The sequence below is a fragment of the Lactuca virosa genome, chromosome 4 (assembly GCF_052849685.1).
Source record: "Lactuca virosa cultivar CGN04683 chromosome 4, Lactuca_virosa_CGN04683_v6, whole genome shotgun sequence".
NCBI classification, from domain to species: Eukaryota; Viridiplantae; Streptophyta; class Magnoliopsida; order Asterales; family Asteraceae; genus Lactuca; species Lactuca virosa.
The window spans coordinates 153,045,318-153,066,696 of NC_136429.1; the positions used below are offsets into that span (position 1 = coordinate 153,045,318).

At 33.7% G+C, this 21,379-nt stretch overlaps 1 protein-coding gene across 1 annotated transcript; it reads left to right on the top strand.

Annotated features, from left to right (window-relative positions):
- The first annotated feature begins 11,650 nt into the window (after positions 1 to 11,650).
- On the top strand, positions 11,651 to 20,151 carry MRL1 (Pentatricopeptide repeat (PPR) superfamily protein). Its single transcript, XM_079044466.1, has 19 exons — positions 11,651 to 12,061; positions 12,998 to 13,763; positions 13,870 to 14,083; positions 14,213 to 14,276; positions 14,746 to 14,890; positions 14,991 to 15,106; positions 15,364 to 15,492; positions 15,595 to 15,768; positions 16,405 to 16,569; positions 16,856 to 16,996; positions 17,276 to 17,375; positions 17,637 to 17,745; positions 17,850 to 17,941; positions 18,576 to 18,666; positions 18,813 to 19,047; positions 19,124 to 19,216; positions 19,347 to 19,395; positions 19,468 to 19,561; positions 19,780 to 20,151. The coding sequence occupies exons 1-19, from the start codon at positions 11,717 to 11,719 to the stop codon at positions 20,003 to 20,005; spliced, it is 3,348 nt and encodes a 1,115-aa protein (XP_078900592.1). The 5' UTR covers positions 11,651 to 11,716; the 3' UTR covers positions 20,006 to 20,151.
- The last annotated feature ends 1,228 nt before the right edge of the window (positions 20,152 to 21,379 follow it).

Below are 21,379 nucleotides of genomic sequence, written 5' to 3' on the forward strand. Positions count from 1 at the left end.
AAAGTATAAGGGTTGAATTTTAACTTTTAAAACTCTAGGGTTTGGAATTAAAGTTTCATTAGTGAGACTTTACAAATTCCAAAACTTGAGGGCAAGTTTTGAAACTTGTCAAAACTCTTCAATTCTATAACTTATGAGTTTAATGTTGGTTTTATGAAAAGACTCTTGATTTTCCATAACTTGAGGACAAGTTATGGAGTTCATTAAAACATTTATGATAAGACTTTTCATGTTCCATAACTTGAGGACAAGTTATGGAACTCATTAAGGAAAATTTAGATCAATTCTAACAAGGAAAATTATCATATAATATTCTATTGATCTAATTTAACTCATATAGCAAGGCAATTCTTATCAAATAATACAAATAATTAACCTATTATCTTAATATTTGACAATTGTCCTTTCATTTTCCATAATTTATGAGTTTAATATCATTTTAATTTATGATACTTTTCATTTTCCATAACTTGAGGACAAGCTATGGTGGTCATTAAAATTCATTTAGATCAATTTTCAACAACTAAAATTATCATATGATTCTAGATTGATCTAGCTAAACTCATAAACAAGATAATATCAAGTCAACAATTTGCAAGCAACTTTGTTTATCATATAAATCAACAATTATCTTAAAACTTTGACAATTATCTTGTAATTGGATGAGCATAATCACTACCATATCATAAAAAACATATTTAATGATTCAAAACAGTTTGTGGTAATGATCCTAATCCAATTCTGGACAAAAACCTCAAATTTCTGCAACCAGAGCCTGCAACTCGTCGGGTACATGAATTGACTCGTCGAGTTGCTCTGTTTCTGAGTGGACTCGGCGAGTTAGCCAGTGGACTCGGCGAGTCCATTAGTCAGATGCAAAAAAAGTCGATTTTTTCAACTTGGAAAACTAACAATACAGAAAACAATCCTAGTCTTTGATACCACTGTTGGGTTTTGAGCACTATAACACTCCTATGGTGCACATGCAACCCTAAATGATTTGGATCTATGTTTTCTCTAATTATACATGCATATTTTCAATTTTCCAAAGCATTGTCCTAACTAGTATACATTTGAACAATTGAACGATACAACTAGTTAGATGACTTACCTCTTACAAGGACTTGTAGTTCTTGACCTTTGAAAGCTTGAGCACCTCAAGTGTGATGCCTCTATTGGTTCACAAACACCAATATGCAAGAGGAGGCTTGAGAGAACAGGTTACTAGCACAAAATCAACTTCACCCTCTTGGAAAGTAAGTGGCAACCGATTTTGGCTCTAGGAGGGGCTTATTTATAGTGTTGTACATGTTAGGGTTACACTTTGTAAACCCTAATGACCCATGACTTTCCACATTCTCATGCTCCATGGATTTAACCTCCATGGACTATCCATGGATTAGTTTAGCCTATCTACATAATCATGGATCATTGGCCCACACTACAAGAATCATTGATTTACATAATCAATCCCCATATATTTAATTAATCTCTTTTGACCACAAAATTAATTCCAAATTAATTCTTGATAATACTAATTAAATAATATGATTTCATATTAATATTTTATACTTGCAATATATTAATAAACCATAAATAACCTTATTCTCAAAATCCATCCTATCAAATTGCACTGGTGAAGGAAACCCAAAAAGGACCATGCTACAATCGGGTCAAGTACATCCCAGTTATAGTTATGGGCTTAGACACCAAATCCAACAAAATACGCAGAGGATTTAAGTGTGTGGTTCTATGGTATCCTAAAATACTCCTATAGCATTTTAACTGTTGCGTTTGATTATGGGTATTTTAGCGTTGTTAAGTGTAGACCCGTCGTTTACTACGACTATTTCCCAGCATATGCTAGTTACACCTCGGATAAATATAGTTGATCAGGCTATATTTATTCAAGGTCTAATTACATATCCCGAGGCCGAACCGTAGTGTTCAACTCGTCATACAACTTTTATAATGTACTTATTATGACATTGTTCCTAGTATATATGCATGTATGTATACTTTTATAAAATACTTATATTTAGAAAAAAGTATATTTTAGTCAGAGTGTTTTAGTCTCATTGTATTTATAGTTGTATATCTTGTATGGTTTGATATACTAGTTCACTATAAACAATGTTCTGATACAAATCTGTCACACCCCCGAACCAGGACGGCGGAAACGTCCGGGGGCAGATGATGTCATTGTATAGTATCATAACAGTTGAATATAAATGAAACATAGCAACCCAAGCAGCATACATTGAGAATACAAACTTACATAGTTTACATACTGTATTTGTTCATAAGTTACACAAAAGTGACATAAAAGTAAAATTCCATAGTGCAACATCACTTGATCTCAAAAGAGTTGATTACCTGTTACTGGTTCCCTAATAATACAAGTGATTTTGACAAAACGTCAACATGGAATGTTGGTGAGTTCATAAGTATATTTGTATGAAAAGATTTGTAACTGCTTTGTTTAAAAATGGTTTGTATATCTCCAGAAAATCCGATATTTTCTATAAAAAAAATGAGTTGTAAGTCTTACACCAAAGACTAAAAATGTATGTATGCATATCCTTTGTTTCTTTTCCTTGTAATTGTACAATGTATGTTCCCAGAAAATCCACTTTTTTCTGATGTATGAAAACTGTAGTCTTAAACCCTGAGACCAAAAATGTAAACAATAGTGTACTGAAGAGTAGTACGCAGTTTTATATTTTAATAAAGCCGGTGAAGTGTAAGCTTCCCGTAAACCAAGATAGTATTGTTAATCCCTATGTGAGTTATTATAACCATGCTTAATGTGACTGTTATGCCTGTATAACGTTCTTCAGGCGTCGGAATCGGTAAGATATTTGTCACCCTAGACTAGCCCGTCTAGCTGTAGCGAACAGCTCAGGTGTGGGGTTGTCAATCCCATATAGATCTATACACAACCATCTCGCTCTCCCTCCAGGAGACTCTGGTTATAATGCATGACTTAAATTGTACACTAGGTAGGTACGGTGAAGTGAATGTCTCACTAGAGCATTAACAGATTTACGTGAACTACGACTCCTTTTTCTTGTAAAATAATTTTACCTTTGAATAATTATATGGTTCTTCTGAAATGATAGTGTAGTATTTTAGACCCATAAACTATACAAATTATAGTTTATTATGAATGTTTTGTCAAGTTCATTTATATAATCAAATATATATAAACACATGTAAGTTATCATGTCTAGATGTTTTTAAAAGATTATAACATATAAACTTACATCTAAACACATGTATAAAATATTTAATATGATAAAGACAAATTTCTAGTTTTTGACTTTTCTGTCCATGTTTTTAGAAAAATTATAGAAAAATCGTCGTAAGTTGAAATTTGGATCCGTAAACTCTCAGAGCTTATAAAATGAGTCTACTTTGTCCATAATATTTTTCCATGACCTTAAGTGGTTCCTAACTAGAGTGAAAACGTTCATTTTTACGGGCTGGTCTGAAAATGTTCTGAAATGATAGGCAGTTTTGTAAAAATCACCATAAATTGTAGAAAAATCGTATGAATGCGTGCAAGTAGTCTTTAAAAAGGTATAGACCTGAACTATTTGCATATTTAACAGTTTTGAAATATATGAAGCTTAAGTAGGGCAAAACAGTCGTTATACAGACCACAACTTTTCTGTAGAAAGCTGATTTTTAAGCTTAGATATGTTTTAATGACATATCTTGTATTTTTAGTTTGCAAAACCTTTAGATCATCCAAATAAGATTTGTTTACTAGTATCCCCTCCCCCCTAAAAACTTATAAAAACTCGAAAATGAAGGGGTATGAACTCACCTTGATGATTTTGTGGGTTGTAGGAAGGAAAAGATGAGTGGTTTTCGAGTTTAGCCTTGTGCACAAGCTTGAAGAACTTCTCGAAAATGCAAGTGTTCTAAGGATCTAACACACGAAAAATGTGTGTAAACATGAAGAACTTGACCACAAAATGTATAAAAACAATTGGGTTTTATGAGGAAGCTTACCAAAATCTTAAGAACCGGCTTGGTGGTGCCGATCTTGGGGAAGCTTGGACGAATTTTTGGAGAGAAGGAAAGAGTGAGAGTGGGAAGGAATGGCAATAGTGGAAGAGCTTCCACTCTTCGGCCATGTTTAAAAAGGAAGGAGGGGGATGCCTATTACCTTTGTATATTGGTCCATTTAGTGTTATGCATGGAGGTATGAAGTGTATTTGCATGTATGGTATAGATATATGGAGGGTAAAGGGATGTAAAGCCATGTATGGTTGTTTGATGGATAATGGGTTGTAAAGCAATGAGGTGTCACAAGGAAAATCATCCCTCTTTGTCTCATGCTCCAACCGAATTCCTTGGCTTGGAGGAGGGTTTTGGGTTTTTAGGGTGGCCGAAAACACCCTTCATTCTCAAAGGGTTTTCGGTCAAGGGTTATTTAGGCCGAGAACTTCTAAGCAAAGGCCCAAAAATTGGTTTTTGTTTAGCTATTAGATCAAATTTGAGCTTATAAGAGGTTATTACAACTCGATTCTTAGTGTATGCATATATGTACCTATATAACATTGTCATTTTTTAATTACCATAATCTATTGCAACAAGGTTACATAGAGAAATTGTTTGTACATGAATACAATCTCGACCCTAAATTTGCTAGTTGTGACAACAGATTTCTTCATAGATATTGGGTTTATCTATATTTTTTTTTATTTTTGATGCTTATTTTCATTCTTAATTTATTATATCTTATAAATAAGTATAATGCACATAAAATCACATAATCCACATAATATTCAACTAATTCCTCTTTATTACTTCAAAATAAGTTACATTTGTTGACCCTAATTATTATATTATCATATTAATGCTTAGCCTCGAAACACGGGCGTTACAAAAGGCACCAATGCCGGCCCCATTAGTTATGTATCCTGGTATATAGGATGTTGCTATATAGTAGTGATCTATAGATCTGTCTGCTAGTCTGTTAACTGATTATATGATTATCTGTTGTTAGATATATGTTATTTGTTATGTGCATGTCGACATGGGATGGTGGGGGTTGAGACTGTACTGCTTTATGATGTAAGTCAACAGACCGGGGCATTCCGACCAGAAGGTTATGGGCTAGGGAATTCCAACCAGAAAGTTGTGGGTCGGGGGTAATCCAACCCGGAGGTTATGGAACTGCTATGTATTGGGCATTCCAACCGTAAGGTTATGGGCCGGGGCATTCCAACCGTAAGGTTGTGGGCCAGGGGTAATCCAACCAGGAGGTTGTGGACCCGATATCTGTTTGATTATATGTTTGTATGGTGGTACTTTGGGGGAACTCACTAAGCTCTAGCTTACAGTTTTAGTTTGTGGTTTTAGGTACTTTTGATGATCGTGGGAAGGCGAAGGCGTGATCATACACAACTTCTTGTTTTGTCACTGGATCTTGGGGGAAAAACTCTGGTTTGAAATAATACTTTGAAAACAATGACTATTTTGTAAACAGTGATGATGAATGGTTGATTTTTGAAAATTTTAAATTTTTGTGATATTTGAGTGTTACACTTTTTTTTCGGAAACAACCATGGGAATTGGCGATAGGAACTAGGGTTTCTACACCTCTGTTTTTTGTTCCTATTCGTCTAGAAAAAAACATGGAAGCGATGAAGATGGGGCCTAGGCTTCCAAGTGCAGATCGATGGAGGTGGTGAATATCAATCATTGATGGTGAAGATCAATAGAGCAAACACTAGATGATGTAGATCGGTGGCTTTCAGTGCAGATCTCGTTTCCATATCATACCCATTTGACTCGTCGGTAAATCGTCGACACTCGATGCCTCGTCTGAAATGGTTGCAGATGGCATCCATCGCCACTCTCATCCCCTCCTTGACACTTGGAGATGAAATCTAGTATTTCGTCTCCTCAAGTTGAATCGATTCGGTAGTGAGTTCGCATCCCTTCTCTAGCAACAAATTTTCGATGTCAGCAAAAATTTGGGTTTGCTTTGGATTCGGTTTTTATTAAATTTTGAAACAAGAAATTGATTTCTTACTAGAGGGTTGCTTTTGGTTCGGATTTTCAAACTTCTAGGTATTGAAGCAAGAAACATGGGTTTTGAAGGTGAAAGGTTTAGGTTTTGGGTAACTTAAGTAAGAAATCTGAGTTTTGAATTTGACTGTATTTTCTTACCGGGGAAGAATGAAAGAAGATAGTAAGGGGAGGGGTGGGTTGAGCAGAGAATGTGGTGGTGATTTTTAATTTCTTTTAGTGGAATCTTATTTATCAAACAAATTAAAAATAAAATAAAGAAGGTCAATATAGTCTTTTTATGTCTGGCAGGGATCAAACGCGCAACAAAAATATTAAGTAGGGACGGTCCGAGTTAAAAAAAAAAGTTGTTAGGGACCAAACACGCAGATTACCCTAAACCACAGGGACCATCCGTGTAATTTACCCTAAAAATATTAGTAGTGATAATTATAAATTAATGACATGATACCTATTGAATTCATCAATGATGGCTAGCAAAGAGAAATACTTCTCTATGACGAGGCAACCGCCCATTGAAACCCTTCTCTAATATAAAAGACATACACGTACCGCATCCTCGTAGGAAATACACGGGACCGGAAGGCGGCGTCGGAAACGGATGCAAAAAAAATTCACCAAAGTGGAAGTCGGTGAGAAGACAGAATTCTTTCTTCTTGAAAGACAGTTCATACCCCCCAATCTCAAAAACTATTTCCTCTACTTCGCTTCGAGGGTCCGTCATAACTTCGTGGAAAAACGTGTAATGTAGAAGTAAAAGATCCCCTTCTACCCCTGCATGAATATCTAACAACCTCCCAAAACAAGTCTTTCGAAACATAGTATCGCATGACAGTATGTCTTTGAGTGTCGCAAGAATATCCACAACAATTTCTGGTTTGCAAGTTAGTGTAATTAATGCTTTACAAATATTGTCATGCTGTAAATAAAAACAAACAAATTAATTTTAAGGTAAATCATAAGTTTAAATGGTGTTCTGGAACGAAATGCGATGAACATTTCATACATGTTATTCGCATTCCAAAGTGTTCTTGGTTTCCGGAGTAGTTCCTCGCATTCCGGACATTCCGGATAGGGATGAGCATACGGCCCATTGGACCAGAAAAAAAAATCGGGACCGAATCGGATATTCATATTAGTGGGCCGGTTTTCGGGTTTTGTTTTTACCAATAATCAGGTTTCGGGTTTGGACCAGGCCGTACCTAGAATACGAGATTTAATCCGGACCGGACCGGAAAACCAAAGGTTAATTCCTTTTATTGATCGACGTACATTGTGAAGCTCATTCTAAAATGATTAATTCTTTTTGGGAAATTTCATGATAAAATAATGTATATTAATTTATTATTAAGGGCTAAATTCACACGACATAAATATTTATTTTAGACTTTACATATTATTTCAAAGATCCCTATTTCAAATTTACAACGTATTATATCTCCTCCGTTTTGGAATTAAAAAATCCGTTTATTTTTGCTAAGTTAAGTAATCACAATTCTTATTAAACATATAATTAAAGGCCAATGTCCTTAGGAACAGTACGTACGGTAAAAAAATTCCTTCTCTTCCTACCTATACCTGCCTTCTTTTTTTTACTGTATATCTTTATTGATTTCTTTTTCCCCTTATTTCTCTAATTCTCTATGTACGTCGCCTGAAAAGGGAGCTTCGTCGGTGGGCTGTGCTTTGGTAATCGCAAAACCATGGTGGAATGATGACTTGTTCTTTACGTGGTGTTTTCCTGCTCTCTAAACGTTACTGGGATGCTGACTTGCGATTTTCCTTAGTCGGTGCCACTTCTTATTCGTTTTCCCATTCATCCACACCATCTCACAAAAGTGTATCGGGAGTTTCCAGCGATTGCGACGGTAGCGCTGTAGCAGAGGATCCTCAGATATCGTTCTACTTGCTAACTTTTACCAAGGGATTATAATTGACATCTATTAACTCCAATTTTCGAATCAATTTACTATAACGTTGTTTTGATTTCATGCAGATATTCGGATTTGAACGAATAGAAAACCGTAAATTCGACTGCTAGCTAATATGGCTAAACCAATCGTCATATTTTAATCTTCACCTATTTGAAAGGGACTTGAACATGAAGTTGGCCAAAGGTCCATGGAGTGTGTCAACGATGCTGTCATTGGCCAATATTTATGCAACCTGATAATTCTTTCTTTCATCTTTTACTCAATTGAGGTATTAGGCTATGCTTTAAATCATCATCTTTGTTACTTAGAGGTGTGTCCCATGTCAATTTATGGGTCGTATATTTAATGAAGTTAGTATCACGATGGGAGAAACACTCCAAGTAGATAAAATTCATACCGAAAAGTATCCTGAAATTGCAAACAGGTACAGAATTCAAGCTTTGCCTAATTATTATTTTGTTCAATCTGTAGCAGACAGATGTGTCCTGCAAAGGGAAAAAAAATTGATTCCCTAATAATATCTGATTATCAGGTACGCTTGATGTTTCCTTGAAGTTTATTTGGAAGATGGGTGAAGAAAGTTGTAGAGGAAAGAAAAGGTGGATGGAGGTTCGTTTTTTTGTAGGATTTGGCTATATGATTTTCTTTTTCTTTATTAATTTTTTTTGTCTAATTAAATGATGTCTCAAGGTGGATTTGTTCTTTGTTGCAGGTTTGTTGAAAATCTGTGCAAAAATGATGAAAATCAATTGATTGAGAAGTTTAGCTTCGTCAAGTGCTTATTATTTAAAAGGGAAACTATCAATTTTGTGAAAGGTATGTTAGCCAAGTCTATTCTACCTGTTCGTGATATGAATTGAAATAGTTGAGCCAACTCCATTCGTTGTCTAGAACATGATTTCTTTAATTCCCATAATTGGTGGAATAAGAGTCCAAATTTATTTGGAATTCATCTGATTTGGTAATAAACATATTCACCAGTTCTCTTTCAATATATATATATATATATATATATATATATATATATATATATATATTCACCAGTGAACCCAACCCAACTGTGACTCATTTTTTCGTTCTTTTTAACTTCTTTTATAAAAATATTTTTTTTCCAGTTTACATTGGCTAGGTTTTTCACATGGAAAATTTACTTCTTTTTTTTACATTCTCTTTGAAAAACATTCATTTTATCATTTAATTTGAGACCATAAGCTCTGTTAAGGTAATAGGTAATAGATACAATAGTATTTCATATGGACGTTACCTTTAGCCGAATATGAGAACACACAACCACAGAGGATCTATGTTTCATGCACTAAAATAAAATGCCAATCTTTGACTTTCCGTTCAATGGGGTATGTAGCATTGTTCTTCGGTTCTTGCGGTGCATAGAAATGAATATTTGATTGTTTTCCTTTACTAAAATAGAGCCTCTTTTGGCATATACATCGGTTTCCTTCAAAACAATTTTAAAATGTACATCATAGATTCACGTCACGAGATTTGTGAGCATTTTTTGATTCTTGGTTTCTGTTTTGCAACTTTTTGATTCCTGGATTCAGACAAGAAGACTCGAGTATGCAGAGTTGAACTGCAAGTACCTTTCTATGAAGTACAAGCACGTATGCTCGACAGAGAGCAGCATGTCATGCTTAGGCAAAAGGAAACAGAGAAATGATGAAATATCCTGATGTGAGTGAGAAAATAACAATGACAAGGGATGAATTCTATAACACGTTTGAAGATTGGTTTGATGTCATTTTGACTAATTGAGCTATACATAAGTGATCTTTCAGGTTGCGGAATTGTTACTTGCAGATAAAAACAAATTGATAGAATCATAGAACTAATATCCATTATGATGGAACATGCTTCGGGCCAGAAATTACTTAAAGAAGATAGATAACGAGATGAATCTGTAATAGCTAGGTGAGGTAAAGCTACATATTGCTATGAAAAATCTGAAAAGGGTATAATATGAATTATAGTTCAATACTTGAATCCAAAAAAAAAAAAATTGTTTAGTAGCTAAAAGTTTAAAACACACAATATGTTGCCTTTTTTTATTATTATATATTTCCTGTCATGTCAAACAAAATATTGGGATAGAAGTATACAACTAATATTCATTCAGTCTATTAAAGGTAACAAAATTTCTTCCATCTTTTTTTACATTTAGTTTTATTAGCACTAAAATAATTAGAAAACACAACATGACCATTTGTTATGCAAAAGAACTTGAGCACTTATACTACCTGCGACCTTGGTATTTTTGATTTGTTGCAACTTAAATCTATACATGGTACTCGAGTTTCTCCGGTGGCAATCTTTTTGGAGCATCTAACCCATGCAGCGCATGGGATTCTACACTAGCTTGTGATAAAAATTGTAATATATGAAGTAAAAGTAATACAAAAAATAAAAAAATATATATATTTTTTTATTTTCATTACCGTTGGACTAAAATGTAAAGAGATGTCGAGGTGGGGGTTAAAAGTGAATCATATTTAAGACTTAAAGCAAAGGGGCCTGATGTTGCTTGTCTCTTTTTATGTCATTGTTGTTTTATTAATTCCTTTTATTTATGGACGTACTACGTGACCAACAATTACACACACATAAAAAAAATGTGTGATTGGTCCTTATGGTTTGGTACTTGGAACCGGATCGAAACCATAAACAACACTGCTAAAGTCTAATTCGGTTTGTTTGATACGCGGAACTGGAACCGGACCGATACACCCTAAACCGGTCCGGTTTTCGGGTAAGGTGATTCACGATTTATGGTCTTCGGGCTAGTTCGTTTTGGGTCCGGTCCGTTGCTCATCCCTAATTCTGGAGATGTTCCATGGTATTTTTTCTTCCGAAATACAAATCTTCGATGTATAATACTCAAATACCAATAAGTAAACTAATTATGGGTTTGTCCTAAATCTAATGTAAACATCTATTGCAAGTCTGGAACGTGTTTTGTGCATTCTAGACTAAGTTACTAAAAACAATAATCTTAAAATTAAACTACTCAAAGTGTAAGAGCTAGGACTTACTCGTAAAACGACGAGATCATCAAGATCGTGTTTCATATCTTCTTTGGTTCTTAACTCTGAAATGTGTAGTAGTGGCCGAAATGTGTCGGGATAAGTTTGTAGTGTAGTTACTTTTCTGGAATGTGTCAGAATAAATTCTAGACCCGGTTTTGTAAATTGAGATCCGAAACAAGTCGGATTAGTCTAAAATAGGCATTCTGGAATGTCTTTGATGGGTCGGACCAGGTACACAATCCGAAAACTCCGGAATGGGCCATTCCGGAAATGATGATTATTTTGCAAAAACGAATTTTTAAGTGGTTATTTTTTTTAAATAAACACAAATAATAGTCAGATTATTCAATTTTCCTACATTTTATGATAAATGGTTTAATACTAAAAAAAATCACAACACTAATGAATAATATTATCAAGATAAAAAAAAAAAAAAAAAAAAAAAAAAAAAAAAAAAAAAAAAAAGTTTATCATCAAGTAACCAAGGCAAAAACGTTTTGAGGAAAACAGCGAAGGAAGGTGGGGCAGTGTAGATAATAACTGATTGATTGCGCGCGGCTCCCACAATAACCACCACCAATCAATGACACGTCAGCAACGCCACCGGATTAACCAACGTTGATATCTTGGTCACTCACTCTCTTCTCTATCCAAACACAAACACAAAAACTCTCATATCCAAATCCTCCTCAGATGGATGTGAGCTCCGTCTTCTTTGTAAAACCCAATCAACATCCATTATCGTCTCCCTTCACTTCTTGCATTTCTCCGACCATCTCGTTACGCCCGGAATTATTTGGCCCTGAATTTCGTCGTCCTTCTCGCCGGAGAAAATGCTGCAGCCTAGGGCTTGGGTTAGGCTTGGGTGTTCATTTTCATAGTCCATCGATTAGAACAAAGAGGAGGCTTATCTTCAGAACATCTGCGGCTCTGGATCTGCAAACTGTTGTTGTTGTCGTCTCCTTTGTCGCTGCTTCAGCTCTCACCGTCTACTATTTCAATTACTCCAACAAAAAGCATGATGATAGATCCAATAAGGTAATTCAGCTAAATTAACTACGATTAATTGGTCAATTATGATCCCTCTCCTTTTCATTTGAAGTGCTAGCTTAACATTAGGAAAATTAAAATCAATTTGTATCATACATATGATCTAGCCGCAATTCATCTCATTGCTAATTGATTATGAGAAGGAAGCCAAAGAATTATAACATATTATTTGATTTCCTTCTTGTATTATGCGTGTTGTAGTGCTCAAATTGCATTACAGCTCCCTGTCGTTTCAGTTGGTATAATTCGTTAGTTTCTTGAGAGATAAGTACAATATATACAACTAACACATAACATGGAATTATCAACTCAAAAATCTGTCTAACAGGATGCTATGTGCAATTGCACCATGTGTTGAAATGAGATAAGGTACCTTATTTTTCTTGCTTATAGTGATCCATACACAACACAGACACGTGAGGTTGAAATCAGAAATTTATATGGTTGGGACATGTCTCAAACTCTTTTTTTTGTATGAAAGTTAGGTCTTTGTTCCACAATACCTAGCTACATTGAATGCATTAGATTTTATTCTGTTTGGAACAATGTTGTCGTCAAAATTATTTATTATTTCTATATTTAAGCCTAGACAACAAAAGAAGCAAAACAATAAGAATAAATAATCAGATTGGTCAGGTTATATGCATTTTTTATTCAAAAATAAGTTTAAAACTACAAATATATTCACTATATACTTGAACAGTTCATGTAACAACCCATCCCACATGGAAAGAGAGTGAGAATTGTAGGCCTGATGAGGACATCAAGTGTTTAAGTGAGGGAGTATGCAATTTACCTTTATTTGAGGAGGTCAATGTTGGTGTATTTTTATCTTGTTTTTCTTCATTTAATCCAATTTCCTTAAACACCATAGAAAATCTGTTTACTGCAGCCAGCTTCTAATACTTATCCCGTTTTCTGCAGAAATCCAAACCACTTCATCATACAGATTCCCAACAAAGCTCAAGTACAGTAAATCACACCTTTAATGATCAACAAAATTCATCGAATCTTGTTCTGGAAAGTGAGAAATGTGATGCGGGAAGCAAATATATAGTTATGGAGGTTAAAGACATTAGCCATGATCTTACTAATGAACCAACAGAGACACAATTCAATGGAACAACTGCTTCCAGCATTTTAGAATCTTCAGTATCATCTGATGTCCAATCATCTTTCAAAAAGGATTTCAGTATGTTGGAATCAACTTTTGAGGAACCTTCTAACGTGATGGAATTATCATCTCAAGAGTCACTCAGCATGCTTCTTGGATCAGGTGATGTAATGTGTATTCCACCCACAGAAAGAAATGTTTGTTTTGATGAGAAACATGAAAGTGAGCATGATTCTGAGTTACCTAAGCTAGTGGTGGAAACTGAGTTGATTGCTGCTTCTGTTCCTTCAAACAGTATGGTGGCAGGAGGTAATGTAATTGGAGAGAAAACCCATGGGCTTACTAAAGAACGTGATGCAAGTAGGTATAACTTTCCAGATAAGAAGTTCACCCACAATGGATTACACTCCTTCTATGAGACAAATCATTATGCAATGAGTGGCATGGAAAATCTCAGTAGTACAAAAGCAATGCCTGGGCTTTCCTCTTTTGGGGATAAATTCTTTTCTTCATCAGCGAATAATTCCATATTTCATCCTGAAAGATTTTCTGCCAAGGAGTTTCTTCATGCTGCAGGTTATTTCTAGAAATGGTTGACATTTTAGGCTGGTTATGTAAATGTTTAGTAGTTATGTTTGTGTTTCTGGGCTTATTTGACATGAGAAATAAATTTATTTTCCAGAAAAGTTTGAGGCTAAGTCGCCTAATGGAAAATACGAAAATGGCACTCCTAATGGAAGGAGAAACTTCTGGAAGAAAGGAGAAGAAAAAGCTATGCTGAGTAAAGATGACTTGAAAATTTTGTTCCCAGTATCACAAGTTAAGAAGCAAGCAACTAATCAAGATTATTCATCACAGCAGTTACGTGCTTACCATCGATTTCTCAAAGAGGGCAGGTAACATTCATGTGTTTGTAATTTGTACTATAAGGCTCCGTTTGTTATGCATGACATGACATGGCATTATCTCAATCAAAAAGTTTATTTAGAGTGAAGGTTCATGTAAATTTATGTTTCTTGTTGTAGGTTAACTGACTGCTTAGAGAAGCTTGAATATCTGGAAAGAAAAGGTTTGTTAGACATGAATAATGTAAGGGTGCCTCTTTTTAACCTTTAATTGGATGGTCATCATATTTTTTAAATTGTGGGTTAAATGCAAGAAATAGCAACATACTTTCATTTATTTGTGTATTTAAGCATCCTACTTCAGTTTATTTCTATTACAACATCATAATTTTTAATTTTTTTCCTTATTAAGGCATTGTACTTTGAAATTTTTACAAAGTATAACATTGTACTTTCAGTTTCTTTCTTATCAAAACATTGTATTTTGATAAAATCTGTGTAATTATAGCTTTGTATTTGGTTGACATTGCTGTAATTGGGTAGATTTTACAAATACAATATTATAATAGGAAGAAATTAGAGTAGAATGCTATAACAAACGAATAAAAAAGTGAGTTGCTAATTCTAGCATTTAACCCTTTTTATTTTTAGCCTACCCAGTTTAACATTGGATAAAGGCTTATTCTTTTGTATGAATTTGCTCATGGTTTTAGGTTTATCATATGGGGTTTCTCCGCGTGTGTAGAATCCAGAAAGCTGTGAAGGAAGCTTTCCGTTTTATTAATCTCATTCCAAATCCGACTTTGAGCACATTTAATATGCTTATGTCTATTTGTGCATACTCTCAAGATTTAGATGGTAATAGTCTTTATATAATTTTGTTGAGTTTTTAATTCAACACAAATTGAATTGGAATACAGTCATTATCTTCATATTTTCATAATATCTTGTATTTTAGGAGCTTTTGAGGTTTTGCAACTTGTCCAAAAAGCTGGATTAAAAGCTGATTGTAAACTCTACACTACTCTAATTTCAACTTGTGCTAAGAGTAGAAAGGTTGATACAATGTTTAAGGTATGTTTTCTTATCTTTTCCAATTCTAGTCTTTAGTGCTAAATGCAAGAAACAAAAATATGCTTTCATTTATTTGTTTGTTATAGGATCCTACTTTCATTTCTTTCTATTACAACATTGTACTTATAATTTTATTCTTATGAAGGCATTGTAAGCTGAAAAAACTTCCTAACTATAGTACTATAAATGAAAAAAGTACATTACTATTTCCTGCATTAACCCTAGTTTCTATCACATGTTTTGTTGTACTTTTACAGGTTTTCCATGAAATGGTAAACTCGGGAGTGGAGCCAAATGTTCACACATATGGTGCACTTATTGATGGTTGTGCCAAAGCTGGTCAAGTTGCCAAGGCATTTGGTGCATATGGTATTATGAGGTCAAAGGTAGGTGGAGAGTCATTTTCATATCAAGGAGTTGTAGTTTAAAGAAATGTAGCTAATGATAGCATTGTACTTATAGAGTTGATTTGTACATGCATGCAGTAGAATGTGAAACCAGACCGAGTTGTATTCAATGCGCTTATCAGTGCATGTGGTGAATCAGGAGCAGTAGATCGAGCATTTGATGTACTATCAGAAATGAATTCAGAGACACATCCAATAGAGCCAGATCATGTCACAATTGGAGCATTGATGAAAGCATGTGTCAATGCTGGTCAGGTAAGATATGGAATTTGAATTTGAGATTCCATTCCATGGCATGTTTGGTTTCCAAATGGACGGAATTCAATTCCTTCAGTGGTCATTTGGTTCATAGAATGTTTTTGGAAGGAATGGAATCTGTGGATTGGAATTCGAAGGAATTGGAATCTAAAACTGTCATGCGTCTGGTTGGCATGAAATGGAATGGAAGTTAACGATAAAAGTGAGGGTATTTTAGTTTTTTAATAGAAAAAGGAAGAGTGGAATTGAATTCTTTCCACCTTTCAGTAGGAAAGGTGAAATCCATCAAACATGGAATTTGAAGGATTCAAACAGAATTGAGTTTGATCCATTTGGCAACCAAACACGCCCATAAAATGGAATCTTGAATTCCAATTCCGTCAGAATACATGAAGATTTCGCCATTCCTAAGAAATTTACAAGTGAAAATTTAAAAATTATATTGAATTCCATTCCATTTCCTACCAATAAAACGCATGAAAGATCAGGGTTCCCTCATATTCCAATTCCTTTGACAGATTGCAAAAACATTCTGCGAATCAAACGCCCCCTCAATCTCTTATTTTGTATATCTTGCATTTATTTTCTGTTAGTGATTTAATCCAGTTGACATGGGAGATTGGAATTGTTTAGGTTGAAAGGGCGAGAGAGATATATGGTATGATTAAAGAATTCAACATCAAAGGTACTCCTGAAGTTTACACCATTGCTCTCAACAGTTGCAGTGGACATGGTGATTGGGAGTTTGCATGCTCTGTCTATAACGATATGACAAAAAACGGGATCATCCCTGATGAGGTATTTATCCTTCCAAGTTGTTAGAATGAGATTTTTCCTTTCTCTATGTAAGTGTTTTTGAAATTATTTTATTTTTGTTAGCCTTTTGTCTCTTGAGTATCAAAAAATTCAAATATTTGGTAGGTTTGTATAGTATGAAAGTATCAAGTTCCTTAATTTAAAGATCCCATAACAATCATTAAACTAGTCCTCTGAGACAATACAATTTAATATCTTTTGAGTAAAAGGTTATGGATGTTTTCTTTTATAAATGACAAGTGCTCTTTTTTTTTTAATTTTCTTGCAGATGTTTTTTAGTGCATTAATAGATGTGGCAGGGCATGCTGGGAAGCTAGATGCTTCATTTGAAATTCTACAAGAAGCCAAGAAGGGAGGAATAGATGTGGGAATTGTATCATATAGCTCACTGATGGGAGCATGTAGCAATGTATGTTTTATCGTATCAATTATATAATAATTTGTTTATTACAACATTGCACTCTGAAAAATCTACCCAATTGTAGCAATGTCATCCAAGTACAAAGCAATTTTCACTGCTATAGATATTACTAAGTATAATGTCCTAAAAAGAAAAAAAAAATTATCATATCAATTCTTTGGTCTTTTATTCTTGTTGATCCTTCAATTTTGAAAATAATTCTATTTTTTTTTATGCCATGGAGCTAATTCTAACAGTTTTGAAATAATTTCCAATTCATATACCCAGGCAAAAAACTGGAAAAAGGCATTGGAGTTATATGAATATGTCAAAAGCATGAGGATGAAACCAGTGGTGTCGATGATGAATGCCTTAATTACTGCCTTGTGTAAGTGTAATTCGCTTTGCCAGTTTCCACTGGGATTCTTTCCATGCTTGTTTCTTAATTCAGATTAGGGTTCAATGCAAGAAATAGCAACATACTTTCATTGACTTGTTTGTTATAGCATCCTACTTTCAGTGAGATGCTATAATATGAAAACAAAATGAAACTATGTTGCTATTTATTGCATTTAGCTCTTCAAGTTAATCCTAAATAATTTTATTATAGATGCATGCATTGATAGATTTGTGAAATGTGATGGTGCAGGTGATGGAGATGAACTGCCTAAGGCTGTGGAAATTCTTTCAGAAATGAAGAAGTTAGGCTTACGCCCAAACTCCATCACATACTCCATTTTATTGGTGGCAAGTGAAAAGTAATTGCAAAAAACTTTAAGAATACTTTTTAGCTCTCTATAAATTTTCATGAATCAGTTTAACTGAATATTGTAATTTTTTTTTTGTTTTGGGAATTATACAGAAAGGACGATCTACAAGTTGGTCTTATGCTTCTTTCTCAATCAAAAAAAGATGGCATTTCCCCAAATCTTGTAATGTGCCAGTGTTTAATTGGTAAGAGCAATATTTTTTCAATGGGTTAAATGCATGAAATATCAATCTACTTTAATCCATCTATTTATCCTAGCGTACTAGTTTGATATTAGAACATTGTACTTTGAAAAATCTACTTAATTATAGCAGTATCATCAAAATACAAAGCAATTTCTACGGGTATAATCAGGTAGATCATTCAAAGTACAATGCAGTCAATGGTGTAATGGAAAGAAATGAAGGGTGCTTTGTAAAATCTAACCAATTATAGCAATATCCTCCAAATAAAAGTAATTTTACTGCTATAATTAGGTAGATTATTCAAAGTTCAATGTCTTGCTAAAGAAAAGAACTCAAAAGTACAATGGTATAATTGGGTAGATTTTTCAAAATACAATGTTGCAAAAGAAAGAAATGAAGTGTAGTTTGAAAATTCTACCAGATTCTAGCAATATCATATCCAAATACAAAGAAACTTTCTCTCTTTAAAGTAAAATGTCTTTATAAGGAAAATAAATAAATTAAAAGTAGAAAAACCATATTTGGGTAGATTTTTTATAGTGCTATGTTGTAATAGAAAGAAATGAAGTTGTGATCCAGATAAACCATTTTTTGGTGTATTTGAATTGATTTTCCTTAATGTGTGATCTTGAAGCATTATTCTACCGGAGATTTGAGAAAGCTTGTATGATTGGTGAGCCGATTTTGTCTCTTGACTCAGGGCGCTTGCAGATAAACAGTGAATGGTATAAACCCCTTGTAAAACTATAATAACTTTAGATCCTTTTTATATGTGTATTATTATGCCTTAAGAAAAACATTCAAAGTAATAAATTGTGTTGAAAAGAAATTGAGATAACTGGTTTGGTATGATTTATGATTTGCTCTGTAGGACAACATTAGTGTTGATGGTATATAGAGAAACAGTTAAGGGTGGTAGTATCCCAACAATAGAAGTATTATCACAAGTCTTGGGATGCTTAAGACTTCCTCAAGATTCATCCTTAAAAACCAGACTGATTGAAAATCTGGGAGTAATTGCTGATGATACATCAAAAGCCTCAAATCTCTGCTCTCTCATTGATGGCTTCGGTGAATACGATCCCCGTGCCTTTTCTCTTCTCGAGGTTTGCTATTATATTTATACCATTCTACTTTTACTCTTCTGCTTTCGTTTATACATTTTTTTTTTTATTATTTTAGGAAGCTGCTTCGCTAGGAATTGTTCCTTGTGTATCTCTAAAAGAAAGCCCCATAGTTGTGGATGTCACAAAATTACCAATATATATGGCTGAGGTAAACCTAATTATGAATCAAACTAAATTCAACAAATAGCAACCGACGAAACTACATTGCTATTTCTTGAACAACAAATGGTTGATTTTCATTGTTTATAATACTTTTTGGTTTTGTGAAAACTCCTCAGGTTTACTTCTTGACAGTCTTGAAGGGTCTTAAGCATAGACTAGCTGCTGGTAATTAATGACATCCTACTTTTATTATTATTATATAATAAGCATTTGGTTTGATATTGATTTGTATTTCAGGTGTGAAATTGCCCAACATAAGCATCTTGTTGCCTATAGTAAAGACACAAATTAAGGCTCCCATGGGTGATAAAACAATGAATGTCTCAGGAAGGTCAGTACACAATCATATATATATATATATATATATATATATATATATATATATATATATATATATATATATATATATATATATATATATATATATATATATATCAACATCCTATTTATAAATTATAAGGAAATATATGAAAGTACATTGGTATTTCTTGCATTTAAGTCTTTTATCTATCGTATTTCAATTATGTTGTTGTTGATGATGATGAACAGAGTTACCCAAGCTATATCATCATTATTGAGAAGGCTAAGGATGTCATACATAGGAAACGAGTCATTTGGAAAAATCAGAATAAATGGTGTTGTTGTCAAGAAATGGCTTTCACCAAAGCTTTCATCTCCTTATGGTGGAAAGCCAACTGGCTTTAGTTCATCCTTGGGTAAAGGAATCACCAATCAGCAGCGTCACATTCGATCTAGCAATTTGTCTTTTGAGTAAAACTCTAATTTCGTTTAGATTTGTATAAAACATGAGAGTTAATAAGATCATAATCATGGTCCTCGTCATGGTCGATCTATATTATATCCTATAGGTACAGTTTTGATATACTTAGGTTTTATATTATATATTTTCAAGTTTTTAAACTTACTCTTGCACTGTCTCTTTAAAATCTTATTTTTTATATGTGAACTAAGCTTTTTATCCAAGTTTGGGGTGGGATGTCCACCGCTTTTATAGTAGTAATAAAAAAGTTAGGTCATAAGAATATCATTAATTGTTTAATCTATTTATCTATCTCACCAAAAACTATACATATGGAGTCCATGTTAGCATATAACTTGTTTTTCTGCTCATTTCCACCTAGATGGAACAAGAAGATAAAATTGAAAATTTTTAGCGCTAAAAATTCTGAGAGATTAAAGTAGACATCTTTCATGGTCAACCATCGCTAATTAAACAAAAAATTACAATTATATATGCTCATGGGTCGACCCACGCATTCATCTACCTAATTGACTCAAATTGTTGGATTTCTTATTGGATCAATAATAGATCAAAACTTTTGAGGATTCGATATTTCTGCAGTAAGCTTGATATTGTAATTTTGATGCGTAAAAATGAATTAAAAAATTTTTACAACTTTTCAGAGGATTGTTTAGATGGAGTTGAGGATTTTGCAGATGTCATTTATGAAATCCTTAAATTCATCTAAGAAATCCTCTAAAAAATTGTATGAAATCTTTTTTTAAGAGTTTCTTTTGGTAGAATTCTTCAAAAAACCATTTTCATTTCATAGCAAAAGAAAAAACAATACATTAAAGTTTTGAATAATATTAAATTAATATATAAACAAATTCTATAAATATATTCATGTTATATTGAATTAATATAATCAACAAAATTATAAATTAGACGTTCCTATCAGCTAAAAGTGTTGGAAAATCAAGGTATTTAGAATGTTTGGATTACTTAATGTCGTGAAACACACTTTTAGATTAAAGCATTTCGGTGGTACACACGAAATCTTTAATCGGATAAAACTAAGTATTCAATAACAAATAATGAAGAAGATGCATGCTCTTGTGTACCAGAATTCGTATATGATCAATAAGACAGAAATAACCACCTTGTCCAAAAACTACCAAAACTATAATATGACAGTTTTGTAACTATTACAGAACTGTCACTAAACTGCCCTTAAAACCGAGTTTAGGATTAGAGTCAAAACCAGCCAGGGGCACTGGCCCTTGGACGTCGCTTCGAGGGGGGTTGCCCCTAGACCCCCTTCAGTTCAGGAAATAGCAGTGTATTTTCAACCAAGATAAACTTAAACAAATGTATATTCCACATCATCCTAACTTATTTAATATT